Below are 27655 nucleotides of genomic sequence, written 5' to 3' on the forward strand. Positions count from 1 at the left end.
ATTGGTTATTACTAGTAGTAATCAGAGATTAGGAGAGTGCGTTCGACGTATCTGTAAGGTAGGGTAAGCAGGCAGTGGCAAAAAACCGACATGGTCGGCCTACTAGTAGTATGCCTTATGTGAAAGTTAGTTCCCATGCTTATACCTCACTAAACGCGAGGAGGATAAGTGTGAGAAAGATTGTGCGACGAGCCAAAATGAATGAAATATTATTTACACAAAAATAATTATTTATTTCACTTGACCTGTTATCGTTTGGCACTAACGAGATTTAAACTTCCACAAACTTCGAATTCTTAAAATAGTTTTACTTTGATTTAAAATTCCACAAAGTACTTAAAAATACAGACAAAGAAGTGATAAAACAATTTCGATCCGTATTATACCCACTCTTGATGCATTCAATTCTAACAATTTGTAGTTTTGTGCAATATATAATTGGAGGAAAATACGCTGGTTTACCTACGAACGAACTCCGTACGAAACTACGCATCGACTTACTCGATTTCCACTCTTTTTACGACGTTCGGTGGCTGAAGACAACTCTGCTACCTTGGATGTTAACCTTTTAATGTTCTCCATGACATTTTTGCCAAAATTACAATTTTGGAAACACGTTTTTAACCCTTTTTTTCAAGCAAAATAATGTTTCTAAGCTCCGTTTGGGACGCCATCTTGTTTTGCATAAAATCGAGGCCATCTGTGGCTACCAGTTTCCCGGCGGAGGTTTGCCCCTGCAAAAATCAATCGGGGCGGCCGATTTGGAGTCCATACACCTGCGCGCGCATTACGGCTCGATTCATTCCGCATAACAGTGCACAGGCCTACCAACTCAAAAGACACAGGACGCAAAACAGAATTAGGCTTGCGCTCTCCTTCGTCGAACGCAAAAACTAACTGTATCGGATTAGACTGATTGTATAGCTGATTCTTATACAAATAGCTGCTAAATTTCAGATTTATCTTGGGATTTGGAAAATAGGTAAAACGTTGTACTCAGGAAAATTTTATTATTGATAATAAGCAGATAACAAAAACGTTTCGTAAGTAATTTCTTTTATTTTAAATACATCATACATACAGATGGCCTGAGTGCCATCGAGAACCTCACAGAAATTTTCATATACGTCACTATAAAGTTTGTGATCAAGCAAGCAAAAGAAAAAACGCCACGGTTTTTTTTTTCTTTTTTGCAAGTTCACAGGATTTTTGCATCAGGCAACCATTCATTTTTTAATGTGAATTATTAACGTCATTCTGTTTTCTTTTGAAAACAAATAAAATCCGGCAATTAAGCTCGCAGTTTCAGGGATTCATAAACTGAAACCATTGAACAGAAATTATTCCCTCTCAGACGTACTTTTGCCGCGATGTCTCTTGCTGCATATAATGTAAGTGTAACAAAAAATTATGTAGGTTTCGTGCGAGTCCTCAAAATCTCTAACAGTTAATATTCGTTTCTCGATGCCTGCGGTTCGGAATACAGCACGTTTTCCCATGATTTGCCATTTCTCGAAAAAAAAAATCTAATAACAAAAAATTGCGCAGTTTTGATTCTGATAAGAGGTTCGCTACAACATTCTGTGGAAAAAATAGGGCGAGGTTGAACATGAATTTATGAAAAAAAGAAGAGAATGAAACCAATAAGTTCTAAATAAATTACAGCATATTAATTGCATTGAAATAAACCTAAATTGGTCTTTTAATATATTAGTGTTCGTCTTCATTGCAAACCTCCTAAACGAGTGCCTTTCAATCGACTGTGGTGATTTCCTTTGACGTCATTAACAGCAAGGCACCCTAATGTGTGACCACTTTTACTTTATTCACATTCGTTCGTGCAGATTTAATTCAATCAAAAGCCGTGGATAGCTTCCAGTTGACTTTTGATTGGATTAAATCTGCACGAAAGAATGTGAATAAATTAAAAGTGGTCACACATTTGGGCGCCTTGCTGTAAGGGGCTTTATCACGGATTTTCACAGATTTTTATTTGCGTCGTAGGAAACGTTAAACTTATGGTGCATTTTTATCAGAAATTGCTTTATTAGAACACTTAAACTGTTATCAAGCGTCTTTGTCTGCGGATTGCTAGGATGGAAATGGATTGCAACTTGAAAAATTGAGGCTAAAATTTCCAGGTTGTTTCCGCGCGTCTTCAAAAAACGATATTTGTAGCCGAAGTTTGATTTCTATCCACGAATTAACGTTATATCTTCCGTTTGAATTGTTCAAATACAATGTTTTCATGGGTAAAGTTGCCTAACACTAATTTCAGAACAGTTTAGACCAAAAATCTGCGAAATGCCCGTAACGTAGCTCCTTTAACAATCAATCCCGTGTTCTTGAAAAAATGTGTAGAGACCAGTGTTTGCCTTGTTGTAAACTCGCTTTCGCTGTTTGAATTGCTGTCAGTTTTACTCTAAATAAGTACAAAATATCTTCATCTTAAGCAGGTTAAGATCCACAGCCGGAGATGTCAACCAAAAAAATTCCCTACTGATGACGTAGCTTTACAGAGCTCCGTCCAGTGTCTCTGATTGGTTATTGCTAAGTTTTTGAATTTTCGCGCGGAATTATTAACCAACGTCGTCAGTACGCAATTTTTCGGGTTGATTGTCGTAGTCTCTGAAGCGAAGGAAGAATTTTGCTCTCACACGAATAAGTGACGAAAATGTTGCGTTAGGGTTGCTATTCGTTGCTGGTCTACAGTTGTCATGTTATAAACTGACATCAGAGTTAACTAGTGTGGTGTTTCTGTTTTGACTTCTTTTGTTTCTTGTGTGACTTTTTCTGATCATCGGACGGCTGAAAAGGTAAAAAGAACCAATTATGATGTGTCCACAGAAAGGAAGAGAAACATTTCAATAATTTAAGAACAGTCGGACCTCTCCTAATACGTACGCCTTCCTTAGTATTACGGACATTTCGCCGCGTCCAAAAGAGACAAAAATTCATATAAACTCTACCTCTGTATTACCGACACCTCCATTAAACGGACACTCTTCTCTGCCTCTTTGGTGTCCGTATTTAAGAGACTCGACTGTATAATTATTCATAATTAATGAAGATTGCACGAGGGGGAAAATAAGAAGAAGAACGGGAAAAGGATGAAAGGGAAGAAGAGGAAGAGGAGGAAGAGAGAAGGACCAAGATTAGGAGTAGGAGGAGGATGAGGTGGTGGTGGTGGTGGTGGTAGTGGAGGAGGAGGAGGAGGTGGTTGTGGTGGAAGTGGAGGAGGAGGAGGAGGAGGTGGTAGTGGAGGAGGAGGAGGAGATGGTGGTGGTGGTAGTGGAGGAGGAGGAGGAGGGGGAGGAGGAGGAGGAGGTGGTGGTGGTGGGGGGGGGGGGGGGGGGGGGGGGGGGGGGGGGGGGGGGGGGGTGGTGGTGGTGGTAGTGGAGGAGGAGGAGGAGATGGTGGTGGTGGTGGTGGTAGTGGAGGAGGAGGAGGAGGAGGAGGGGGGGGGGGGGGGGGGGGGGGGGGGGGGGGGGGGGGGGGGGGGAGGGGGAGGAGGAGGAGGTGGTGGTGGTAGTGGAGGAGGAGGAGGTGGTGGTGGTGGTGGTGGTGGTGGTAGTGGAGGAGGAGGAGGAGGTGGTGGCGGTGGTGATGGTAGTGGAGGAGGAGGAGGAGGTGGTGGCGGTGGTGGTGGTAGTGGAGGAGGAGGAGGTGGTGGTGGTGGTGGTGGTGGTGGTAGTGGAGGAGGAGGAGGAGATGGTGGCGGTGGTGATGGTAGTGGAGGAGGAGGAGGAGGGGGAGGAGGAGGAGGTGGTGGTGGTAGTGGAGGAGGAGGAGGTGGTGGTGGTGGTGGTGGTGGTAGTGGAGGAGGAGGAGGAGGTGGTGGTGGTGGTGGTGGTAGTGGAGGAGGAGGAGGTGGTGGTGGTGGTGGTGGTAGTGGAGGAGGAGGAGGAGGAGAGGGGGGGGGGGGGGGGGGGGAGGAGGAGGAGGAGGAGGAGGAGGAGGAGGTGGAGAAGGAGGAGGAGGAGGAGGAGGAGGAGATAAGCATAACTTGTGACTTGATGTACTTACTTTTGCCTTTCGTTTTGTACTTGTCACGCTGATCACATTAACATTGTTCTTACTGCTGCTGAGAGCCTCCTGCCAATCTTCATCCTTTCCTGATATGGCAAACCTGACATGAATAAAGAAAGTGTCTCTGTCGATTACTTCCACTAGGCAATTATGTACCCAAACGGTTCAGGCTTAATACCTTATAGATTTAAACAGCTCCTAGGTCAGGGCATTAACAATGCAAGAAAACTTAAGCTTTCAGGGGGAACAAGAAATACGCAATATCACAACGTACTGACGTCCAATGAATTTACTACTTCCGTGAACTTGCATAAAAAGGATTAGAAATATCTACATTTTGGATTCGTTGTCTTAGATGATCAACAAACAAAAAAACAAACAAGCAGACAGACAGACAGCTAGACAGGCCAACCGCCCAACCATCAGTATGGCAGACCAAAAAGTGTATGAACATACTCGGTAAGATCAATATTTTTCAGTTTTTCCAGTTCTTTCTTTTGCTTTTCTTTGAGTTCCTTTGCAGCTTCTTCCTGAAATTTGAGCAAAACAAATCGCTGTGTAATATATGTAGTATATATTGTAATTAATTTAGATTTTAGTTTTTATTTCGGAAATAACTGTAAACTAGCCGTAAAGCTAAGATTATTTCACGTTAATAAAGTATCTATCTATCTATCTATCTATCTATCTATCTATCTATCTATCTATCTATCTATCTATCTATCTATCTATCTATCTATCTATCTATCTATCTAAGTAATCAACAAATTGTATTTCGACTCTCATTAGTTACCATCGTTACGAATTATTTCCGTGTCTTGTGCCCATGTCTGTCAGAGAAACAGCATCACAGTAAACCAAACCACAGGGTTACGTAATTTGTGTATCTGGACAATAGGCCATTTCCGAGCTACCCTATGCCTCTGTTTCAAAACGAGTCTACGTGCGAAACCATTCATATGAAAATGATTTTCACCTACAGGTCCATTTTCATGCAAATCAAACTCATTTTCATTGAATGATTTCGCACGTAGACTCGTTTTGAAGCAGAGGCAAAGGGTAACTCGGAAATGGCCTATACAAACAATTTGAAAACAATTGTCAGTGAGAAGATTTTAAAATGTAAAGAAGAAGTGCATTAGGTTTTCTGCGGCAATTCTGTGATATTATCATGCTGAAATAGAAAGCTAACCAGATCTTCTTGAAGTCCTTGAGCTAATGGCTCCATTGCAACTTCTCTTCCTTTCGTCACTTGGCTGTCGAAGGATGACTCCAGTACTGAATTAAAACACTGAAAAAAGATAGAAATATAGCTAAGATACACGCCACAGAAGGTAAAGGCATGAAATTGAAATTAAATTGAGAAGGTGCCGTGGCCTAATAGTTAGTGCGCTGAGCTCGGGGTCGAGCGGTCTGGGTTCCTGCCCTGGCTGGGACACTGGGTCGTGTTCTTGGACATAACACTTTACTCTCACAGTGCCTCTCTTCACCCAGGTGTATTAATAGGTACCGGCGAATTTACTGCTGGGGGTAACCCTGCGATGGACTAGCATGCCATCCAGGGGGTAGTCGCTTTATATTACGGAAACAAGGATAAGATCCGGCCTGATGGGCCACTAGGCTCTTATGCAGGCATTTATGAAATTAATACGACTAACGACTTCAACTACCTTATAAACGTACGCCTCTTTTCTCGCACTCAAAAAAGTCGTCTTATATTCAACCCGATATATTCCGCACTGATAACGCAGTTTTGCAGAGAACTCGGAGGGCTGCTGCTCGCTTTTGAATTTTCGCGCGCAAACGGCAACAGCAAATTGAAGAAAGTTTACCAATTCAGTACAGCAACGCCATGAGTATGTTGTTTGTCGGGTCGAAAGACATTTTTTAATCGGCCTAAACTGAATTGGCCAAGCTTCGCATCCACAGCTTAATTATAAAATATATTGATAAACGAGGTGGCCTCTCCTTATCAACCTTGTGGTCTTATCGCCCTACCTAAACTGTTCTAATTGTATTGAATAATTCTTCATGTGTCAAATGAAAATGATGATGATGATGATGATGATTATGATGATGATTATGATGATGAACTTAAACTTACCTGTACAACTTTTCTTATAGTTCTGTTAAAAAGCCCAAGTAATTGAGAAGAAGGAAGCTCCAATTCTTTCTGTAAAAATCAAATAACAAAACAATAATTCACAAACATGCTACGAGCCTCACATAAAAGTGTTCGCGTTTACAGTTGTGGTGAGTACCTCAAGGGTCTCTATAGTCTTGTGTTGAAGTCCTAGGCCAAGAAGAATTGCCTGTAGAAACAAAACAAAGTCGTTTGCATTTAATATATCATACCCAATACTTAAACTGCATATAAAGTTCACATGCAATGTATAAATGAGCCAATTCCAGGTTTAATGTCGGAATCCGTCCCGTTTGTTTCTAACATGGTTAATTACTTACTAAATCAATCAATCAATTAATCAGTCGATCGATCACAATCAATCATAAATTAAATTTCTTACTTGCTTTTTTGATCGATTGATCCATTGATCGATCTATTGACTGACTGACTGACTGACTGACTGACTGACTGACTGACTGACTGACTGACTGACTGACTGACTGACTGACTGACTGACTGACTACTGACTGACTGACTGATTACACACGGACGGCTCTTCTTTAAAAAAAATTGTCATTTAGACTTTGGTAACTTTTCTTCCTATTACTGTGAGGTTTTCTTCAATTTGAAAATAAATTTGTGCACTTTTAAAAAATGATTTCAAATATTGTGACATTGAAAGTGAGTTGTAAATCTTTAACGATTTTGTTTGTAGTTGACTACAATAATAAATCTGTTTAGCGAATAACTCGCACACAAAAAAAAATAATAGAAAAAGTAATCGTCAATTGTTTAATTTCAATTGTTGTACTTTCAAAATATGCAAAGTTTGGTTTGGAGAAATGATTAAGCACTTGACAAAAAATTATTCAAAATCGTACAGTCACGCATTCGAAGGCTGGCGTGATTTTGTGCCGTTTTCGTACGATTTTAAATAATTTTTTGAAAAGTGCTTAATCATTTGCCCAAACCAAACTTTGCATATTTTGAAAGTATCATCCCTCTACACTTAAAACACCTTTATCTCAAGGAATTCTGAGATATGGCACATAGTGAAAATGACGATCCTTTTAACCGACCGACTTTCATGGCCCGTGAGAATAGTCTGGTTTTGTTTACTGTTAAATAATTAGATTAAACCAAAACTCTTGAAACTATGCTTCTTTGGACAAGGAAGAGTCATGCAATAAACCGGTTGTATTTATTTTTTTCTGCGCTTGATCGTTTTGACATGCGAATCGAATGAAAATGGTCGATTTTCAACCCAATTTGTGCCCTCTGAATCGAGTCTAGACGAGTCTGGACGTCAAATCGAAAATTTCGTTTTTCTCAGAAAAATAAATATATTTGAAGGAAAAAACAACATAACGTGTTTAGTTTTAATAAGGACTACCTTCATGCAGAAGATGAGCGAAATCCCTGTGTTTTTAGCCTTGCCGCAAAAAGACCATCTTTGTTTGATTTTTCTAGAAACTTTCTCTTAAAAACATTCACTACACCTACCGATTGGACAGCAGAAAGGTCAAAGTCCAGCTTCTGAAGAAAAAACAGCCTCGAAACTGTGCGACAAAAACAATAAGGCAAAGGCAGTTACAATAGTGCCATCTTAAATCATACCTCAAAAGTAACAACTTTTCAGCTCCTTACCCGCAGGAAGCAAATCTGTGATAAGATGATAGTCCACCATATTTCGAGAATAGAGATCCAGTCTCTTAATGTCGTACGTTGTAAGGACGCCTTCCAATTCACCTTTTGTCAAACCTATCAAACAAAAATAAATGTACAGGATTTGTCCAATTAAAGCTGAAAATTTTACAGTGAGTTCATCCGATGAAAAAGCAACAACAAAACAAAAGATCTAAACTTTACCAAGTGTTAAAGACCTACAAAAAAATAACAGATAACTGTCTCAAACTTGGAAATCCAGTTAAGTCGAGTTTTGTGAGGAAGTTGAGTTTTTGTCGAAGTTTAGTTTTGTGTGGAACTCGAGTTTTATTTGGAAGTGGTGTTTGGTGTAGAAGTGGAGTTTTGTGTGCAAGTCCATTTTTGAGTGGAAGTCAAGTTTTGTGTGAAAATTGAGTCATGTGAGATGGGGAATGTTGCAGAAACATAATTAATGCTTGAGTAAGAACAAGAAAGAATTAAGAAATATGCCAACCTTTTTCTCCTTGGGTAGTTTTCTTGTTTTTCAGCATACTTAGTGCCAGTGATGGTTGGAAACTGCGAAACTGATATGAAAGGAGGGACAGCAAGCGTCTGCAGAAATCTGACGAGGGAAAATGTTTTGTGTAAGAATGACAATCAGAAAAAGCTAAAAGGAATGAGTTTTAATAAAATCCTACTCTTTTTCTAGTTGAATCTCACTCCTCCTTTATAACAAACCAAACATTTTTCTTTCCCCAATTGGAAAATTTTTCTGCCGTCCCTGCATCCTGTCAAAACACTTACCAGCCATGTATGCTTGCAGCCAGTTATCATTAGTATCTTCTTCTGAGTTAGCCAGCCGTCTTAGCATAATACAAGAGTGTTCACCGGTCAAGTCATTCTACAAAGTATAAAATACGTTTCTGACGGTTTAAAAAGATTTAAGAAGTATGCTCCTTTGATTCCATGCCATAGCAACCGAGATTCAGAAGGTCTTCCGTAGTTTATGTATTATTAAATTTGGACGGAGCTTTAAGGTGCAGTAGCAAGAAGAGGCCAGGTGAGGGGGGAGGGGATCTTGAGAGTAGATGAAGGGTACATTAGGGGTGGGGGAGGGAAGGGGATGTGTCGTGAGATCGTTACTGAAGGATGTTGAAGTTCTTCGAAGCAAACGTGGTATTAAATCATAATGAATATGGAATGGAATTGTTTTTTTTTTGAAAGACCAGAAGTTCAATTAGTAAAAAGGAAGTACCACAGTAAACAACTAATCATGAATAAAGAAAATACATAAAGCGCGTTCTTACTGGAGTTTGGCGCAGGTAGACAGGAACAAAGTCAGATCTCTTCCAAAATCTAGCAGAAATGAAAAGATCACATGAAGTTAATTATTTGTATTTTCCCCACGATTGCAATTCATATACTTGCAAAAGAAACGAGACCATCACCAATACTTCCCGAATATGGACCGAACAAGCTAGTTTAAAAACGCTCTTTTTAAACTTGGCTGATAAAAGACAACCATAAATACCAATCATGGAACCAATCAAAGTAGTCCTTTTCACCATGCACTTGTTTGCAAAAAGAGTAGTTTTTATTTGAATGTCGCAAAACTAAAACCAAAGTTATCACTCTAGCCAATAACAATAGGATACAAACAATCCAGGACCAACAAAACTGAATAAATACACGTAGACGGCACAAAGCGCGGGAAAACGCGTGCAAGCGAATCATGATTGGTTTTGGTTTTACTTCTGATTGGACGAGAAAATGGCGCGAGATTTTTAGACCAATTATTAGCGTGGTAACGCAAAATCAAAGCAAACGAGAATTACTTTTGACATTCAAGTGAAAACCGCTCTATAATAAACTATTTTAAATTATTAATAAACGTACCTGAGCAGTTGTGATGTCAGTCCATATGAGACACCAAGATAGTCAAGTTGTTCGGCCGGTCTTTCACTGAGTTTTAACAACAAGGGTGGCAGATTACTTCTTGGAGAAATTACTTCTTCCAACAAACCCACTTCCTGCAAACAATGATACAAGATATGCTGAAATTAGTTAGACCCTTGAGGTTGAATTTTATTCAGAATGAGATAAAGCGAATATGGGACAATACAACTGCATAGAAGCAATCGTTAGTTATGAAACATAACCATACAAATTTTGTTTCACAATTAACAACGTCCGATCTAAAGTGTGCAACGACTTTGCGCACTGCAGTTTGTACTGAAATGCCATTCTGCTGTTTAAGGGCCCACTGACGGATTTCTCGCGCGTTGCTAAGGTGCTAAAAGAGCGCGCGTTGTATTGCGTGTACGCTATCTGTACGCGCCAGATGTGCGAAAAAATTTCCTTTCGAACACTTCTTCAAACTCACCAAATAAGATGAAACAATAAGAACTACCGAAAACTTCCTGACTAACAGTTGACTTCACATCTGAGAATCAGTCAGATTAAATTGAACCAGGAAAAGCAGTTTTTTTTACACATGCAAATAATCTCAAAAGCGTACGCGTACAACTAGCGCGCGCACTGTTCTCTTGTCAGATGAATTACGCATGCGTAAACAAAATGATTTCCGGTTTGCAGAAAAAATCTAAATACTTGGCGGTCTTTAATTTGATTCACTATTTTTCGACGTTATATTTTTCCGACCTGGGTCGGGAACATAACTAAGTATTCATTTGCTTAAATCATTTTTAATAAAAATTTTATGGACAAATCAATATTTTAAATCTCTCTAAAAAAATTATTTTCCATAATGAAATGAAACCCATACTTACCAAGATACAAAAACAAATAAAGATCATGACACCATGAATGATTTTCTGATAACATGCAAAACATCAAAAATTTTAGACTTTTTCTTTATTAGTCACGTGATCATGGGCGTGGCCCGATGACGTCATATTTACGCTATGAGCTGAGTAAAAGATTCAACCATAACTAAACAAGAAAAATTGCTAAAACAATATAACCGTGAATGTCCCTAGCAACGGGTCCAAATATATACGTCAGTGGGCCCTTAAGGATGCGTTGGAATGGACTTGTAACGATTTTGAAATCATTTTCTTGACGCAGTGCGCTTTCATTCAATTGCATTTCCAGAGTTGACACCTTCTTAAAAATCAAAAAAGGGAAACATATTTTTATTAATAGGTCATATTTTTTGTAAATCATTTACCTCATCTCCAGTCAAGGTTGAAATTTGTTTATCCTCTTGGCCTTCCTCGGCTAAGCTGGGGATGTTGCCTTCATAATACTGAATAAGAAGGTTCATTGCTCGCCGTCCATATCCCATCTATTGTTCAAAATGAAGAAAAGTAACAATTAGATTGAAGATTAATCCAAAAAGCATGTTACTCAGCTCATGCAAATAATCTCAATGCTACGAAATGGGAACACAAATCAAACCCACGGAAAGCATAATATTTAGAACCTATGGGAAGGATGTCAGTTGACAGGTTCAAAGCTGTTCTTTGTTCCACGTAATTGACAACAGATAATGTCTGAAACCAGAAATGAGCATTTTCTTCTTTGTGGAACGTGATCTAGACCTCCACCCCCACCCCCACCCCCACCCCCTTCACCACCCACACTAAACACAAATTAAATTACAATAGAACATTTCTCAAACAAACAATTAAACAAAACAAAAAGCAAGTTTCCACAATACCATACCCCTTGGAAATCAGGATGGGTGGCAATTCGTACAATTCTCCCTCCAGAAAGCCCAGCAAAGTTATGATCATTAAACTGTTGTGAGATTGTCCAGGGTATGAGATCACCAGATGCTCTTTTGCCACGCGACAGACTGTTCATGATGGTCGACTTTGAAATGTCACCTTCAAGGCACACCTGACGTCAAAAAATACAATATTACAAAATCTGATGGCTTCATCATCCATCAAGAAAAATGAGGTGGGGGAGGGGGGACTAATTTTTTTCGCAACTTGCAACGTACCCGTTGGAAATTATCATTTTGATATCTCTTGCGAGCGAAGGATATGCTCTGATTGGCCCGTTTTAAAGGGACACTGTCCTGTCAAAATAGCGTTATTTCACTCAGCCTATGTGCACATTATATCGCCAAATGCCATCAAATATACAGCTTGGTTGGATAAAAAGATTCTATAGAGCAAAACAAGTATCGGGTTTCGAGTTTAAGTCCAGGATTGCAAGGTTTGAAGTGGATTCCAGTTTATGAAATTTTATTTATTGACAAGATGTCAAGAAATCAAACTTGCCATTCTTGTGACAGTTTGACCTTTCTGGCCTTAGTTTGTCTGTTTAGTTTATAACTCTTTGCTTCTATCACTTTTAGCGATGCAGGTTGCAAAAATGGGGTGTTACACATGACTTTTTTGGCAAGTGGCAATGCAACGTTTGTTGCATTGCAAGAAAAAATGCCAAGTGAAACATGGCCTTCAGTTTACCGAGCCTGCATACATGATGTTTTTGTTGGAATGCAGTGGCAAAGTACAAAGTACGCAAAGCCGTATTCGCGCGAGAAATCCTCTAGTTACGCAAGCTGTTGTTAATTTTACTTTTTTGGGAGCCAGTGTTTGTCAATTATACCTTGAAAGTATTTGACCTGCAATAGAGCATAATGATTGGCTAATTTTAGTGCTAGCCCTTTACGTCTTTTAATACGTGTAATTTGATGGTTTATACCTGCAGGACACAGTACACTTCAGGCAAGGTGTTCTGAGCTGGATCCACAGGACCCAGAAGACAAAATATGTGGTGGGCTGGTGCATCAGACAATAGCTGAAGGTCATTTGGAGTGTTCTGCAAACAAAACAAAAACACAATCCTAAGTAATAACAGGTTGATTTATTGCGCTATGAAGTGTGTTAATTATGAAGTGTGGGAGGCCCAGTGACCTAATGGTTAGCACATTGAACTCCAGGGCCGGGTTGTTCGAAAGACGATTAACGCTAACCAAGGATTAAAAGATGATCAAGATTTTAATTTCTCTTGTTTTAAAGGGTTTTCTAAAGCTAATATTTTGTTAAGTTTGAGATTGGTCCATGTCAAAACTGTGGGACAGAAAATATTAACAGAAAACCTCAACAAAATTATGTAAAATTAAAAAAATCAAATTTCACGCTAATCCTGGATTAGCTTAATCGTGCTTTGAACAACCGGGCCCAGGTCTGGGTTCAAGCACTGGCCGGGTTCATTGTGTTGTGTATTTGGGCAAGACAATTTACTCTCATGGAGCCTCTCTCCACCCAGGTGTATAAATGGGTACCAGCGAATTTAATGCTGGGGGTACCCTGTGATGGACTAGCATTCTATCCAGAGGGGAGTAGAAATGCTCTAAACCGGGATAAGCTCCGGCCTGATGGGCCATTAGGCTAGAACACAGACTTTATAAATGAACTACAATATTCTGATTAGTCTAACAAGATTCATCAAAATGCTGTGGATGTCTGAGTCTAGTTGTTCAAGGTCAATTTGCCGCTATTCAGGATCAACTGCTAAACCAAGTGTTAATTCTTTGAAACGAAATCATCATTGAAGACATACAGAACTGTTTTTTTAAGAAAGGTTAAAACTGCTTAAAACAACTGGGCCATAGAAGCTATCTGCTCCATGGCTTAGATTGTGCATTGTACACGTAAACTGCAACAGTCCTATTCCGTAAGATGACTATATTCACTTAAAACAACATTACCTTGTAATGTGAAGCCACGTAAAGAGCCATCAGTCTTTGTAAGAAAACTTCAGATGCTTTGTGGTATGAGAACAGTGTGTCACGATTAACGTAATATCTGACGGGAAGAGTTAAGATGATAATTATGCACGCAGATGAAGTGGAATAAAAAACACATTACAACAAACCAATCGCAGGCCCTCCATGTACTTTTTTCTGCTAACGACTCCAACAATTTTGTTTTACACTGAATCATAATGGAAACTCTGCTTAGAACCCCTTTGGTTTGGTTTTAACTAGATCGTAACGCTCTGCACTTCTGATCACGACTCCTACTCCATCACCAGTAAAAAAATACAGCTTTTACCTATTCAACTTTTCAAATTAAAATTAAGCCATGTCAAATTAAAGTTGTGTTAAAAATGACTTTGAAACTACTATCAACTAGTTTTACTTCCCCTTAACCTGGTTTCAGGATGCAGTGAAAATGGATTTTCAGCTTCCCCTTTGGGCAAGTTGAAACCATTGTGTGCTTATCCCAAGGCCGTTCTCAGTGGCCTTACTTCATCTGCCAAGTAAAAAGTCCAAAATGTTACTTTCATACCCATTGGGGAAGTGATGGATCAAATCTACAGGGAAATCCACTAGCCCTGGGCTATAAGACAGGACTTCTTTGCACACAGCAAAAAAATAAAAGATTTTGATGTCACTAGTGAAATTTAAGCTTCAGGATACAAATCACAGTTTTCAGGCAGCGGACAACCAGAGGTGAGTTTCTGCACCACAGTAGCATCCAAACAGAGCAGATGGTTTAACCATCTCTCCACTTCATCCCCTGGAGCGTAACGGATTGACTCATTCAGTGTGATCTCGTGAAGGCTTCGGCCAAGTGTAGCAGAGCTGTTTCCTTTCTTGGCAGATCCCAAAGTTGTACTCTGTTCTCTTAGCTGTTGGATTAGTTTTAAGGAAAGTGATCGGCCGGTTCCTTCATATCTGAGTGGAAGGAAACAAACCTAGTAAAACAGACTAACATGCATTTGTTCTAAGTTTATGTGTCGAGTGACACGAGCTGCAATCATAGACAACAGTGTGAAGAAAGGGGTTTATTAAGTGCTTTAACTGCAGCCGCGGCTTTTTTGCTTCTTCACGTGTTTCGAGAATTCTTTCTACTATTCATGTATGTTTATATGTACATCCAGCAATACCTGATTCAGTTTGAGAATCAGATACAAAAACCACGAAAACTAGGTGCTGAAAAATTTTGAAAACATTGTCATACCAACAAAGACAATTGATGTGACTTTAATGAACTTTTGAATCAAGACTTGCACAGACTTGCTGATAATTAAGTCTCTTGAGCAAATAATACATAAACCACAATGCTATTTGAACTCACAAAATGTACTACTTGTACAATTAACATTACTGAACATTGAGGTTTAAAACTTCCTTTGTTTTAGATTAAATGACCTTAGGTCCCAAACAAAGAGGATTAATTAGTGAGTGAGTGTTTATGATTATGATAATGACAATTGGAGAAATAAAAATATCAAGCTGGTTTTAAAAATTTTGAACCAGAGAAAAATTCAAGGGATCAAATTCTCCAGAACAAACTTCCCATGTACTCCTCGCAGCCTTACCCATTGACAGTTGATGAGAGAAACACAAGGTATGGTCCCATGAGATCTTTGACCAGTGGAAGAGGAATGGCAGCAGCTTCATCAATGACAACCAACTCTGCCTGACCAAGTTTGTGTGCATCTGATGGGTGAATGTACTAAAATGGAAAGTACAAGTGTCAGATTCTAGTTTAGTTTTTAATTAAAACATGAAGTACAATGTACATGTAGATACAGTACCGTAGAGGGAAAGGTAAATCAAGAACGGTTGGAATGTGGGACAAATAAAAGCCACCAATCTTAAGGGGGGAGGTCTACCCTTAACTACACAATGGTTGTTACGGATGACTCAGGGTTTTTGTGTTCAGGTTACGTGACTTTCCAAATAATCATATGGTCATGACTACCGAAAATGAAGGCCAAAAAACATGGCCAAAAACTAAACACAGGATATATACTAAGGGAGGCCAAGATATGACGGTTAGAAGTCATCCATAGTAACCATTATGTAGTTATAGGGTCTCCCCCTTAATCTGGGTTATTGCTTAACATGATTACTAAACATGCATCTCCTAGTATATTACTGTGTATATGTTTTTCACCTGAATTGTTTGCCGGTGGTCCCTGAAAATATTCACTCTTACAACTGCCTTGTTGAATTCTGGGTTAGTTGACTGTACTAACTCATAATCCAGATGTTCCTACAGAAAAATGACAGAAAAAAAACTATTAACCATCAAGGAATCACAACACACACAACAGCCACAGCATAGAATGGCTACAAAAATGACAACAACTCCAAAAAAGACTAATAATAATAATAATAATAATAATAATAATAATAATAATAACATCTTAATTTATTAAGACACGACAAATTTACAGCAAAGCTGATGTGGTCGTGTTTAAGTTACCTAAGAAATAATCATAACAAAAATAACACTAAGACAAATAGGAATACTAACTAAACTTATTTACAATATAAAAGATATTATTTTACAATATTTACATGCACTAGCCTATTTACAATTTTCTATTTACAATATCGAAATTTTTGAGGGCCTTTAGTTCCCTATTGAAGGATGCTAAGCTTTCTTTAGCCCTCCAGGCATTGGGCAAATTATTCCACCTTTTTGCGCCAATGTATGAAACTGATTTCAGTTTAAGGTTAGTTTTTGGCTTGGGCAAGACTAAGCAGTTCTGAAACAGACATCACTACAACGATATTTGTAAACTGTATGGATAAAAACACACCTGAAATTCTAGTGCATCAAATCCTTTAAAGACAAACTCAAACAATGTGTGTAGATTTTCTGGGCTTGGTGAGGTAACAAACATGTTTGAGTACCTAAGAAACAAAAAAAAATATTAAAATAATTATCGTGATAATGATTGCACTTGATTGGCTGACAACAGAAAAAGAAAAGAAACTGTGGGAAGCCATTTACCAAATAAGATGCACATTAAGCTTAATATTTTTATTCAAGTACCATGGGTTTGAGAGAAATGATTTTGTTGGCCACACAGTACTAAGTCATCTCTAAACATACCCAAATGCAACAGCAGAGGCCAATGAAAGTCCCAAGGCAGCTGATTTTCCACGGCCACGGGCTGCAGTAAGGGTCACAGTACTCCTCAAGGTCTTTTCTGATATTGCTTCAACAAACTTGAGAACTGCTTTTGCCTGAAATTTCACAACAGCAAGAAACTTTCAATTTATTAATAGATTCATGTAAATGTACTGATTAGCTATCATTGGAGATTAACAGCATATGCCAGGTCTGTTCCTTTTATTAGTTAATTGTAACAGATTCACAGACTGTATAGTTTACAGTTACAAGTAACAGAGTGCGGGGGAGGGGGGGGGTGAACCCTTTAACCCTTGCAAGCTAAGAACGAATCCGATGGCTGGGCCACATACTAATTAAGGGCCTCTTTACGTGCGAGCCAAGATGAGTTCGTCCCGGGATGAAAAAAATTTTCATTTTATGGGTGTTTACCATTTACAAAAAATTTCCAGAAATTCCGGGCGGAATGTAAATGGAACACGACTTTTCGGTTCGTTCCACTGAAAAATTCCCGAAAAAAACGGACAACCCTGAAAAGGTAGTCCCGTTTTCCCGGTGGAAACTTCCCAATGGAAATTCGTGTTCCATTTACAGATTTCTCGTCTTTCTCACCAGTCCCCAGCCTTTTTCACAACCGGGTCTCACGGCTCCTCAACTAAAATGGCGGGTCAGTCTTATGTATAAATAAAGTTCTTCATGGTTGAGTTTTCAGGGTTTAAACGATTGCTCTACTCAAGTATTTGCATCAGTTCTACAAAATATACTGCATCACGATAAATGGTAGGTAAAATTTGTGCCTGAAGCTAAGCTTTCTTTGGGCAAAGCAAGTATATTAAATTCATCGATCGAATATGCTGACAAAAAACATTCAAAATAGCGTTACTATTGTGGCACAGGTAGCGTCTCATGAAAGTTGCAGCCGCTGCAAGGATACTTTTCCCCATAATCTTTTGAATTTATCAGATTTTCCTTGTCAACTACGAACTTTATGATTTCATTCATCACGGCATTTGAGTATAAACATCTTGCGCGGACGATTCGAGGGAGCAACAGAAACTCAACAGAGAGGAGCCTGTGAACGAATGAGACCCGTCTAAATGGAACGCACTCTTCCCAACGGAAATTCCCAACGGAAATTTTGCGAAATTTTTTTGTAAATGGTAAACACCCTATATAAGCGTGTTCATCCCGGGATGCCGAGTTGCTTACATTACATTACATTTCATCCCGGAAAGACTGTCTACATGCCGTTTTTCGTCACGTTTCATCCCGGTGCTTAGGACAGGGATGAAATCGTCCCGGGATGGACGAAATAACTCATCCCGGGACGAAATCATGTAGACAGCAACAAGATAATGGCCGGACACCGAGATGAATTTATCCCAGGACGAAAGTCATCCGGGACGAAAACTCATGTAAAGAGGCCCTAAGTAGCGCTATAGAAATGATTATTATTATTATTATTATTATTATTATTATTATTATTATTAGTATGGATCAGGCTCGTATCCCTCAGGTTGCCCTGCACTGGACACCACCTGGTAAAAGGAAAACTGGTTGGCCAAAACGTCCTAGTGCCGTACTGTCATGGCTGAGCTCAGTGAGGTGAAACTCACATGGGGCGAGGCACGACATGCTGTGCAAAACAGGGCTAAATTGAGAGAAATAGTTGTTGCCTTATAAGTTAAGTTAACCCTAGCAAGACAAGTTCCAGAGACAATAATTGCTGTCTACTAAGTCCAAGTTACTCTCATTTTGAGAAATGAGACAGTTGTCTCACAGGAAGCTGTCAGTATATGCTTTGATACATGTATTCTAGTGCGGCTGAATTTTTTATGCCAAAGGTACAACTGTAATTAATAACAATGTACATTGTAAACTTTGCCATGCCTGTAATGCGTACAGAATTAATTAATGTCAGTAATTATTTTTACTATTAAATGTATGTTAACGTACTGAAAGTAATAATTAAGATAAAAATTTTATCTAGTTTAAAGGTGGGATTTCACTCAATATACCTGGTCAAGAGTATGGCAGCAGTTAACAATTGCTCCAACAGGTTGTGTGTCTTGTAGTGATTCCTTCAAACTTTTCAGCTCAATTTCATTTGCACTCATGGATTCTTCCTGGAGAAATGAGAACAATGTAACATAATTGTCGAACATGATTGGTTGTCAGCAGCCCGATTTGAGCATTAATTGGACAGTGTAGGCGTCATGCTTGTAATTGGACAGTGTAATAGTTTTGATTAATTGGTAACAGGACTTCGTGTCGTCCAATTCTGTCTGTAATCATACTCGTGATTAACAAATTGGACTCCCGCGATTTTGTTAATCACTTGTATGATTGCAGACCGAATTGGACTCCACTCAGTCAGGCCTATTACCATTATAAATCTTATTTTAGTAATTTGCTCACCCTTTAAGCTATCATGGATTTTTTTTTTTTTTTTTTTTTTTTGCAATAACCATTACTCCCACAGTTGAACTGGCCGGTTTAAAAATGAATATAATGTAACAAGAATGTTTATGGTTGAGGAATCACGCAACCCCCCTCCCCTCCTTTCCCTCCTGCAGAGGGGTGCAGAGACAAGAAATAATTCAAAATACCTTTGATTTTGGTGGTAATGCAGTGATTGATAAAGTATGAGAGGAAATTGGAAGGATGTTCAGCTGATCATCAATAACCATACAGCTCTTGCACGAGGTCAGTGACAAAATAAATCTGTAAAGGCAGAAACAAACATCAGCCAAGCTCCATCAAACAAATTAAACCACATTTCAATTAGCCATGTTCAAAACGAGCAGGGGACTGGGTACGAATATTCAATATCGATTGCACTGAAAAACTGGGCCCGTCACCTGAAAGAGCATCCAAAAATTAGTAACTCAACCAAATTTGAGAGTTATTGGTTTAAACGCAAAGGCATGGAACTCTTTTAAAAATCGTTAAAATAAGAGAGCTTAGTATGGCTGGATGGACAGCTGTCCCTCCAAATATCCATACTAAGCTCTCTTATTTTAGCAATTTCTAAAAGTGAACCATACCTATGCGTTTAAACCAATAACTCTCAAATTTGGTTGAGTTACTAATTTTTCGGTGCTCTTTCAGATGACGGGCCCAGTTTTTCAGTGCAATCGATATTGAATATTCGTACCCAGTCCCCTGCTCGTTTTGAACATGGCTAATTAATGCACAGGCAAGTACAGTGATAGACACTCTAGGATTACAGGTATTGAAAAAGTTAAATCAATTAGCTAACTGGTAACTAGTAGAATAAGAACAAACCTTTCATTGAATCTTCCAACAACATCCTGATGGGATTCTGTTCTGTATCTAGAATGCACATCCTGGAGAAAAAAGTCACATCAAATCAAAACTACTAGTCTGATAGCAAATGAAGAATTTTGTCTGTGGTTTCTCTCTAGAACCTTATCTAGAAAAATTTATATCCAAAGACTAATTATAAAACAACACAAAATTAAACTTTCAATTGATAGTGATATTTTGATATTGCAGGTTATTTTTACAGGCAGCTTTAAAGCTGATGTGGACATATTTTGCATCTATTTGGACTATACTTAAGGTTAAAAAGACCACTTACATTAGAGGATTAAAATTTGAGCCGAGATATTTGCTGCTAGAGTTGAGAGTCATATCTCGAAGGGCTAAGGTCTTCAGTTATTGGGATCTCAACTGTACTACAGACTAAATGATTCAGTACTTCATTAGATACTGTTGACTTGCATGGGACTACCTGTAAAAACATGCATATTGTACTGTAGAATTTTAATGGCTAAAATGTGACACAAACCATTGCCATGGTATAAAGCTGCTTCAGAGACGACACTGTTCTGAGCAGAAGAACAACCAAACCACCTCCTTCCACTGTCTCAACTGTTCTGGCCAATAGATTTGGTGTAAGGGCTTCAAAGTCCTGTATAAAATCATAAAAAGTTAAAACATGGTACACAGGCTGTCTGAAGGTTTTCTTTTAATAAAGCACTGTACCTGTAATAAAACTTTATCTAATGTATTTCTCTGCCTATTTCCAGCCCCATGATGCTAATCTCTCTGCACACATTGCAGACCTATGATGTAAGATTATCTATCTCTGCACACATTGCAGACCTATGATGATAGATTATCTATCTCTCTGCACACATTGCAGACCTATGTTTTTAGATTATCTCTCTCTGCGCACATTGCAGACCTATGTTTTTTAGATTATCTATCTTTCTGTACACATTGCAGACCTACGATGTTAGATTATCTGTCTCTCTACACACATTGCAGACCTTTGATGTAGATTAACTATCTCTCTGCACACATTGCAGACCTATGATGCTAGATTATCTATCTCTCTCTACACATTGCAGACCTATGATGCTAGATTATCTATCTCTCTCTACACACATTGCAGACCTATGATGCTAGATTATCTATCTCTCTGCACATATTGCAGACCTATGACGCTAGATTATCTATCCGTCTTCACACATTGCAGACCTATGAATTTAGATCTATCCTCTACATACATTGCAGACCTTTGATGTTAGATTATCTACCTCTCTACACACATTGCAGACCTATGATGTTAGATTATCTATATCTCTGCGCACATTGCAGACCTATGTTTTTTAGATTATCTATATCTCTGCACACATTGCAGACCTATGATGTTAGATTATCTCTCTCTGCACACATTGCAGACCTATGATGTTACATTATCTATATCTCTGCACACATTGCAGACCTATGATGCTAGATTATCTCTCTCTGCACACATTGCAGACCTATGATGTTAGATTATCTATCTGTCTGCACACATTGCAGATCCATAATCTAACCTTATGACAGCTTGGCCCAAGTGCGACTACCCTTAGGCTCAGGCCAAACATCGAACTTCACATGTGTGACAAACTAAATTGCAGTTTTGGTAGACCCAAACCGGTAATGCTTGTCCCTTGGGTTAAACGTCAATTATAATTCATTGAAAAGACCGTCGAACCAAATACAAAGCAGCAAGAATGAATATTTCGAGGCTAAAAATACATTAACATACAAATTTAAAATTTATTTATTAAGTTTGTTTCATGACAAGATCCACATTAATTTTGTCCCACGGTTGATCTTCACACATACTCTATCCATCTGAAGGCAGAAGCAGATGGATAGAACGCGTTTGTCAATCTTACGTGTAATTCAGTTGGACGAACTCAACTAAGTCAAACGTTGAACTTATCGTGAACTGAATTCGCTCAGTTTTGTTCCTTTCACATGAAGTTCGACGTTTGGCCCGGGCCTTACAATCAACAATCTCTTGATGTTCTTACCTGTAGGACACACATGCCATATGTATTACCAAGAATCTTGTGTGTTTCAGCATAGTAACAGTATCGAATGTTGGTAGCAGAAACAAATAACTCAAACGGGTCATCCTTCTTTAGATCCAGGGTCCCACTTTTAATTTTCTTTTGTAGCTGTTTCATTCTTTTCTTTCTGTGACTGGAGTATCAAAAAACAAACAAAGAAGCTCATTGAATATCAAGGTTACAACTGAATTAGCATTTACACAGCACTTTCTAACCACATATTTTGTAGTTTATCAAGGTTTAAAAGAGAAATTAATCAAAGGTGAAATTTAAAAATGCTGTACACCTATTCTGCCAAGGTGATCCAGCAAATACCAGTGTACAGGGCTGCAAATATTTTTTTCACTTGAAAGTGGGGGGGGGGGGGACAGGGGGGTCGGAACCTCCCGCCTCCCGTACCTTTTACTCCCGCTTCCCGTACCTTTTACTCCCACCTCCCGCCCCTTTCCGTAGCTGTTCTCTCATTTTTGTTCCATGTCTATTGCGAAATGTAATGAAATGTTACGAAATTTCACTCGTTTTCTCCCGGTTCCCGCCACCTTGAGAATCGCTCTTCCCGCCGTCTCTCCTCCCGCTTCCCGCCCCTTTTCTCCCGGTCTCCCGCCCCCGTGTACCCCTCCACTTGAAAGGACATCTGTCCTATTAAGACATCATCTTGGTCAAACAAAACAAAATTGTTGTCGGACATCACCAAAAACAAAAGGTTGAATTTTATTCATTGTTGCCGTAAAATGATTTAAGATCAAAAATTTGTCCAGACATCATGTTCGAAGACACTTGGGATTTCTGACTGTTATTTGCAGCCCTGGTGTATCATTTCCTTGCAGTTGCAACAATATTAAAGGGTGCCTACCTACTGAATCCTAGTTCTTTCTTATAACACCATAGAACTGTAGGTCTTGCTCTGACAGTTGCCTTGGACAGCATGTGGTGAAGAATGACAACCTGTATAAAATGAAAAGTTAACACAACCACACACTTGCAAAATCTACAGTACACATGTACATCAGTACAGTATATGCCTGGCTTTAGTGATATATGAAGCATATTGGATGACTATAATTTGCTCCCTTCCACCATATGGGTGCAGACCTCTCAACCTCAAAGAACCGGAAATCTGGAGATTGAGGTCAAAAAACCAGGAGATTCGAGTAAAAACCGGGAGATTAATCAACTGAAGGACAAAAATAACTAAAACCAGGTGCTAATCAAGAGAAGGAGTTTTTTTCCTGTTTTAGCAACACAAAAATTAACGTTCTTTTCACGGCTTGTGTCTTCTATATATGGGTTTTGATTGTGTGTCTAGCGAACAAACTAATGAAATACCTTTGCTGGCTACGGATTTACACAGAATTGGCGCAAGACAATCGCCTTAGTGAGCCAAAAATGACATTATACAAGAAATTGTATCCTTATAGCTTGTGACTCTGTTTATCGTGAGATTTTTGTGTCTTGTCGTGAGACCATGAGATTGAACTAAAAGTCGTGAGTCTCACGGCAAAATCGTGAGACTTGAGAGGTCTGTGGGTGGATACATGTAGTTAGGAGCTTGTAAAGTCAGCATTTGAGTTCAGTGGCCGATTGGGTGATTAAGCTTATCCCGGTTTCCACAACATTAAGAAACTAGGAGTATTTCTATCCCCCCACCCTCCCCCCTCCTACAACACAGGGATACAGTTCCTCCAGCATGCACCTGGCTCCAGTCAGTACTCAAACCTGGACCACTTGATGCAAAGTCCAGTGCACTTACACCACTAAGGCAAGTTGGAAGGAATGGTTAAAAGAGAATTTACTAAAACTAATCACATTTGTGTAAAATGAATGACATCAACAATCATATGTAAACTTTTTGCATGACCGTATGGATAACGCACACGACCATGCATGAAGCATACACATGATCATTAAAAATTTCCTGACTGTTCTGATCCATCTCGCTTGAGATGACCCCAAAAGCATCCCGAGCTTTAAAGAAGGTCCGAAGCGATTCACCAGCAGTGTTACCGTTAAACTTAGATTTATTATTTGGTGAAAAAGAAAGCTTTTACAACACTAGCGAGTGAAAATTCCGACTGCCTCGTGTAGCTAGTACAGACCATAATATAAGCTAAGAGCGCTGTCCAATAGAAAAGCGAGGAAAAGTCATGTGCGTAAACAAGGCACAAAGAGTAACGCAATAAGTCACGTAACAAGGGTAAACTGAAAAATACCGAAATAATGTTGTAAAAATGGGACAGCACACCGACGTACATGTATACTATCATTGGCTGATAATTACTGACTATTAGGTACCCAGAAAGTATGCAGGTCACAAGGTATGCAGTAAGCTCCCGAGATCCCTCCACAGGCACACAGCGGTCACTCCATACAAACCTTTTAAATTTCTGAAAACTTTCGCTTTAAAGCCAAAAGTTAACGCCGTCCCTGGAAAGTTAAGGTTTATACGCTGCTTACGCATTGGAAATTTGATAATTGACCTCCACTGAATTTCCCAGCTTGAAGTTTTCTTTCACCATGCTATTTCTTTAAGTTTTCCTACAAAAGTTTGCACACTTTCGAGTCATATTCTTAAAAACGTTCGAGGCGCCAAAAACCGGCCGAGACGTCATTTGTGACCCTATTTGGGAAAAGCAGGCTTAACGAAAATAGCGTTGTGCTGTTTTTCCGTTGGAAATGCATTTTCAACGCGTTGCAAATGCATTTTCAACGCGTTTTCAACGCGTTGAAGAACATTTTCAATGCATTGAAAACGCGTTGAAGAACACTTTCAATGCATTGAATATGCGTTGAAGAAAATCGGTTTGAAATGTTTCTCAGCGACAACAAAATGCGTTGCAAAATCAATTTAATATATTTTCAAACTATTTTTAACGTGTTTTGAAACATTCGAAAACGAAATCACCGAGCATTAAAATCATCCAGTTTTCGAAATTCTCTACAGGGTATTATAAAGCCACTTGCATCATTAATTTCGTTTTGAATTTGGAGAAGAAACTCATCAAATACACGGACTATTCCTGTAACTTTGCGAAACGCTATAAATGTATAATAAACTTCAAAGCGGCGTTTAATGAAATCATGCTGCATGTCTGAGTTTCAAATGACATTCGATCTCTTCCATAATCGCATGCACGCAACAAGTTCTGAAGATAAATATATTTTATTCGGCGACCACAACTCTCTGTTACTGGTGCCGATTAAGTTGTCAATAAAGGCTTAGCTTTGCTGGCCGTTGCAATAAAACAGCATAAAAATAAAAGGCGCAAACTTTATTTTTTAGCGACGGGTAAACAGTCATGCAACGCTACATTGTCTGCTGTGTCTGCTTCGTATAAACAAGAGAGGATAAAATTATTTTTCAGATTTTTCTGAGCCACTTGCATCATTAATTTCGCTTTGAATTTCGAGAAGAAACTCATCAAATACACGGACTATTCCTGTAATTTTGCAAAACGCTATAAATGCAAAATAAACTTCGAAGTGGCGTCGAATGAAATCATGCTGCATGCCTGAGTTTCAAATAACATTCGATCTCTTTCATGATAACCGCATACACGCAACAAGTTCTGAAGATAAATATATTTTATTCCGCGACCACAACTCTCCATTACTGGTGCCGATTAAACGTGTCTGATGTTAAGTTATCAATAAAAGCCTTGCTTCGCTGGCCGTTGCAATAAAACAGCATAAAAATAAAAGGCGCAAACTTTAATTTTTTTAGCGACGGGTAAACAGTAATGCGGCGCTACATTGTCTGCCGTGTCTGCCTCGTATAAATTATTTTTCAGATTTTTCTGAAAAGATTTGTAAACCATTTAGTTTCATCCAGTTTACAAACGCAGAAAACTTTAAACAGAAGACTTTATGACTCATAAAAATCTCTTAAATGCCTTTGCCGATAGTACTGGGATAAACTTTTAAAATCGCCAGTTCATTGTTGGGACGGTTCATGTCATCCAACAAGTCACGCACGGCGCAGTATGAGTTCGGGAGCGAAACATAATTATTATTTTCGTGGTCTTGGCTCTTTATGCTTGCAGTTCTTAAAAATAAAAACTATTTATATTCTCTTAGTTAAATAAAATCAAATTCTCTCTGATGCCGAATTTTGACGTCTTTATTGAAACAGAGCGAAATATTTTCCAGTATTTCAACCTTTTGCGAAACATTCCCATTTTTACGTTGGAAAAAGCAGCCAACGCGTCAAGAAACATCTTTTATTCGTTACTAAACGTTTTCGAACATTTCCAACGTTTTCACAACAGACTGAATAACATTGTGAATGCGTTGAGAATCATTTCAAATGCGTTGTCAATGCATTATCAACGCGTTGTAAATGCATTATCAAAGCATTGTAAATGCATTGATAATACGTTACAACGCTATTTTCGTTAAGCCCGGTTTTCCCAAATAGGGTCACATTTTTGCGTTTGACCGCTGTGAACCCCACAGGACACATTATGCAAAACAGGGAGACCACTGACCGCACTGGCTAGAGATTAACTTTGTCTAAATTGCATTTAGCATCATTAATGCAATTTAAAGGAGTTAACAACAGTGCTTGTGGTCAGAGGTTAGTCTGGAGGCACATTCACATATGTGAGCGTTTATGTTTTATCCAGCAGGGTGACCCTATTTGGCGGAATGACAGAAATTTTATGTCACCAATTTGCTTAAAGTTATCTTCACCCTGGTTTGCTTGCAGTTAGCTTTTATTAGTTGGTTAGGGCAATGTACCATCACCATTCCATCATTCCGCCATTCCGCTGAAAAGAGTCACCCATCCAGCATTGTTTGTTGAGAGCTTTCTTCAACTACACTGTAGCTCTTAAAATTATTGTGTGTACATGTACATGAAGTCTCTTTTGCCCTTGCTACATGTTGCTGTCATATGCCCCTGGTTCGGATAGCAGCTCTTACAGGGTATCACACGAATAGCTTGCTACCCTTCAAGAGAACAAAAGAACAAACAACAGGAACAATGCCCCAACTACAGTAGCCCAAGACACAGTAGCTACTGCTACACTAGAGGACTAGTAGATTTACAGCCTTACGAGAGCTGCTACTCGACTGATTTCACATGGTGTGTCAGCCCTCAAAGATTTCATGTAAGCTTATGTTCAACTGAACTTCACCCAGCTACATGTAAATTATTGACCTTACAAGCAACACTTTCAATAATTATGCAAGGTTGTATGTATCTGCCGTGATCTGCAGAGCAAAACAACTTGCCATTTGAATATGACTTATTTCACAAAGTACAATGTATGTAAACGCAAAATCAAAGTTTATAAAAGTACACGAAAGAATACTGCAGAATCCAGTGATAAGCTTACATATTTTGTAAACACAATCTTGCAGACTACAAAAATCGCACCAAGAAGACGCATAATATGTAACTTAGTGGATATCGTACAACTTACTTGATCTTTTCCTTTGTCGCCCACAACGACAAACAGTGATCTTTGCTTCTTCTGGACGCCATTTTCAATCAAAACACGAATGCGATTGTCGACTTTCTTGAGCACCATTTTGGATTTGACCCACGTGTTGCAAGAACTGCGTCATGTATGTACATGTGAAAATGACTCGCAAGGAAAGAAGAACATTCATGGTGGCTTACATGA

General features: G+C 38.9%; 1 protein-coding gene across 1 annotated transcript; it reads right to left on the reverse strand.

Moving 5' to 3' along the window:
* Nucleotides 1-1039: 1039 nt before the first annotated feature.
* On the reverse strand, nucleotides 1040-27576 carry LOC144631715 (RNA cytidine acetyltransferase-like). Its single transcript, XM_078490234.1, has 28 exons — nucleotides 27452-27576; nucleotides 22882-22973; nucleotides 21990-22161; nucleotides 20468-20590; nucleotides 19942-20003; nucleotides 19263-19377; nucleotides 18672-18779; nucleotides 16636-16769; nucleotides 16340-16433; nucleotides 15688-15786; nucleotides 15107-15243; nucleotides 14202-14459; nucleotides 13488-13584; nucleotides 12479-12595; nucleotides 11486-11662; nucleotides 10989-11105; nucleotides 9695-9828; nucleotides 9106-9154; nucleotides 8603-8699; nucleotides 8313-8420; nucleotides 7802-7915; nucleotides 7658-7713; nucleotides 6291-6341; nucleotides 6134-6202; nucleotides 5222-5320; nucleotides 4486-4559; nucleotides 4027-4129; nucleotides 1040-2808 (listed from the first exon to the last, which is right to left on the reverse strand). Exons 1-28 carry the CDS (start codon nucleotides 27557-27559, stop codon nucleotides 2740-2742), a joined length of 3033 nt encoding a protein of 1010 aa, XP_078346360.1. The 5' UTR covers nucleotides 27560-27576; the 3' UTR covers nucleotides 1040-2739.
* Between the last annotated feature and the right edge of the window lie 79 nt (nucleotides 27577-27655).

Source organism: Oculina patagonica, chromosome 12 (genome assembly GCF_052425735.1).
Source record: "Oculina patagonica isolate OP01 chromosome 12, crgOcupat, whole genome shotgun sequence".
NCBI lineage: Eukaryota > Metazoa > Cnidaria > Anthozoa > Scleractinia > Oculinidae > Oculina > Oculina patagonica.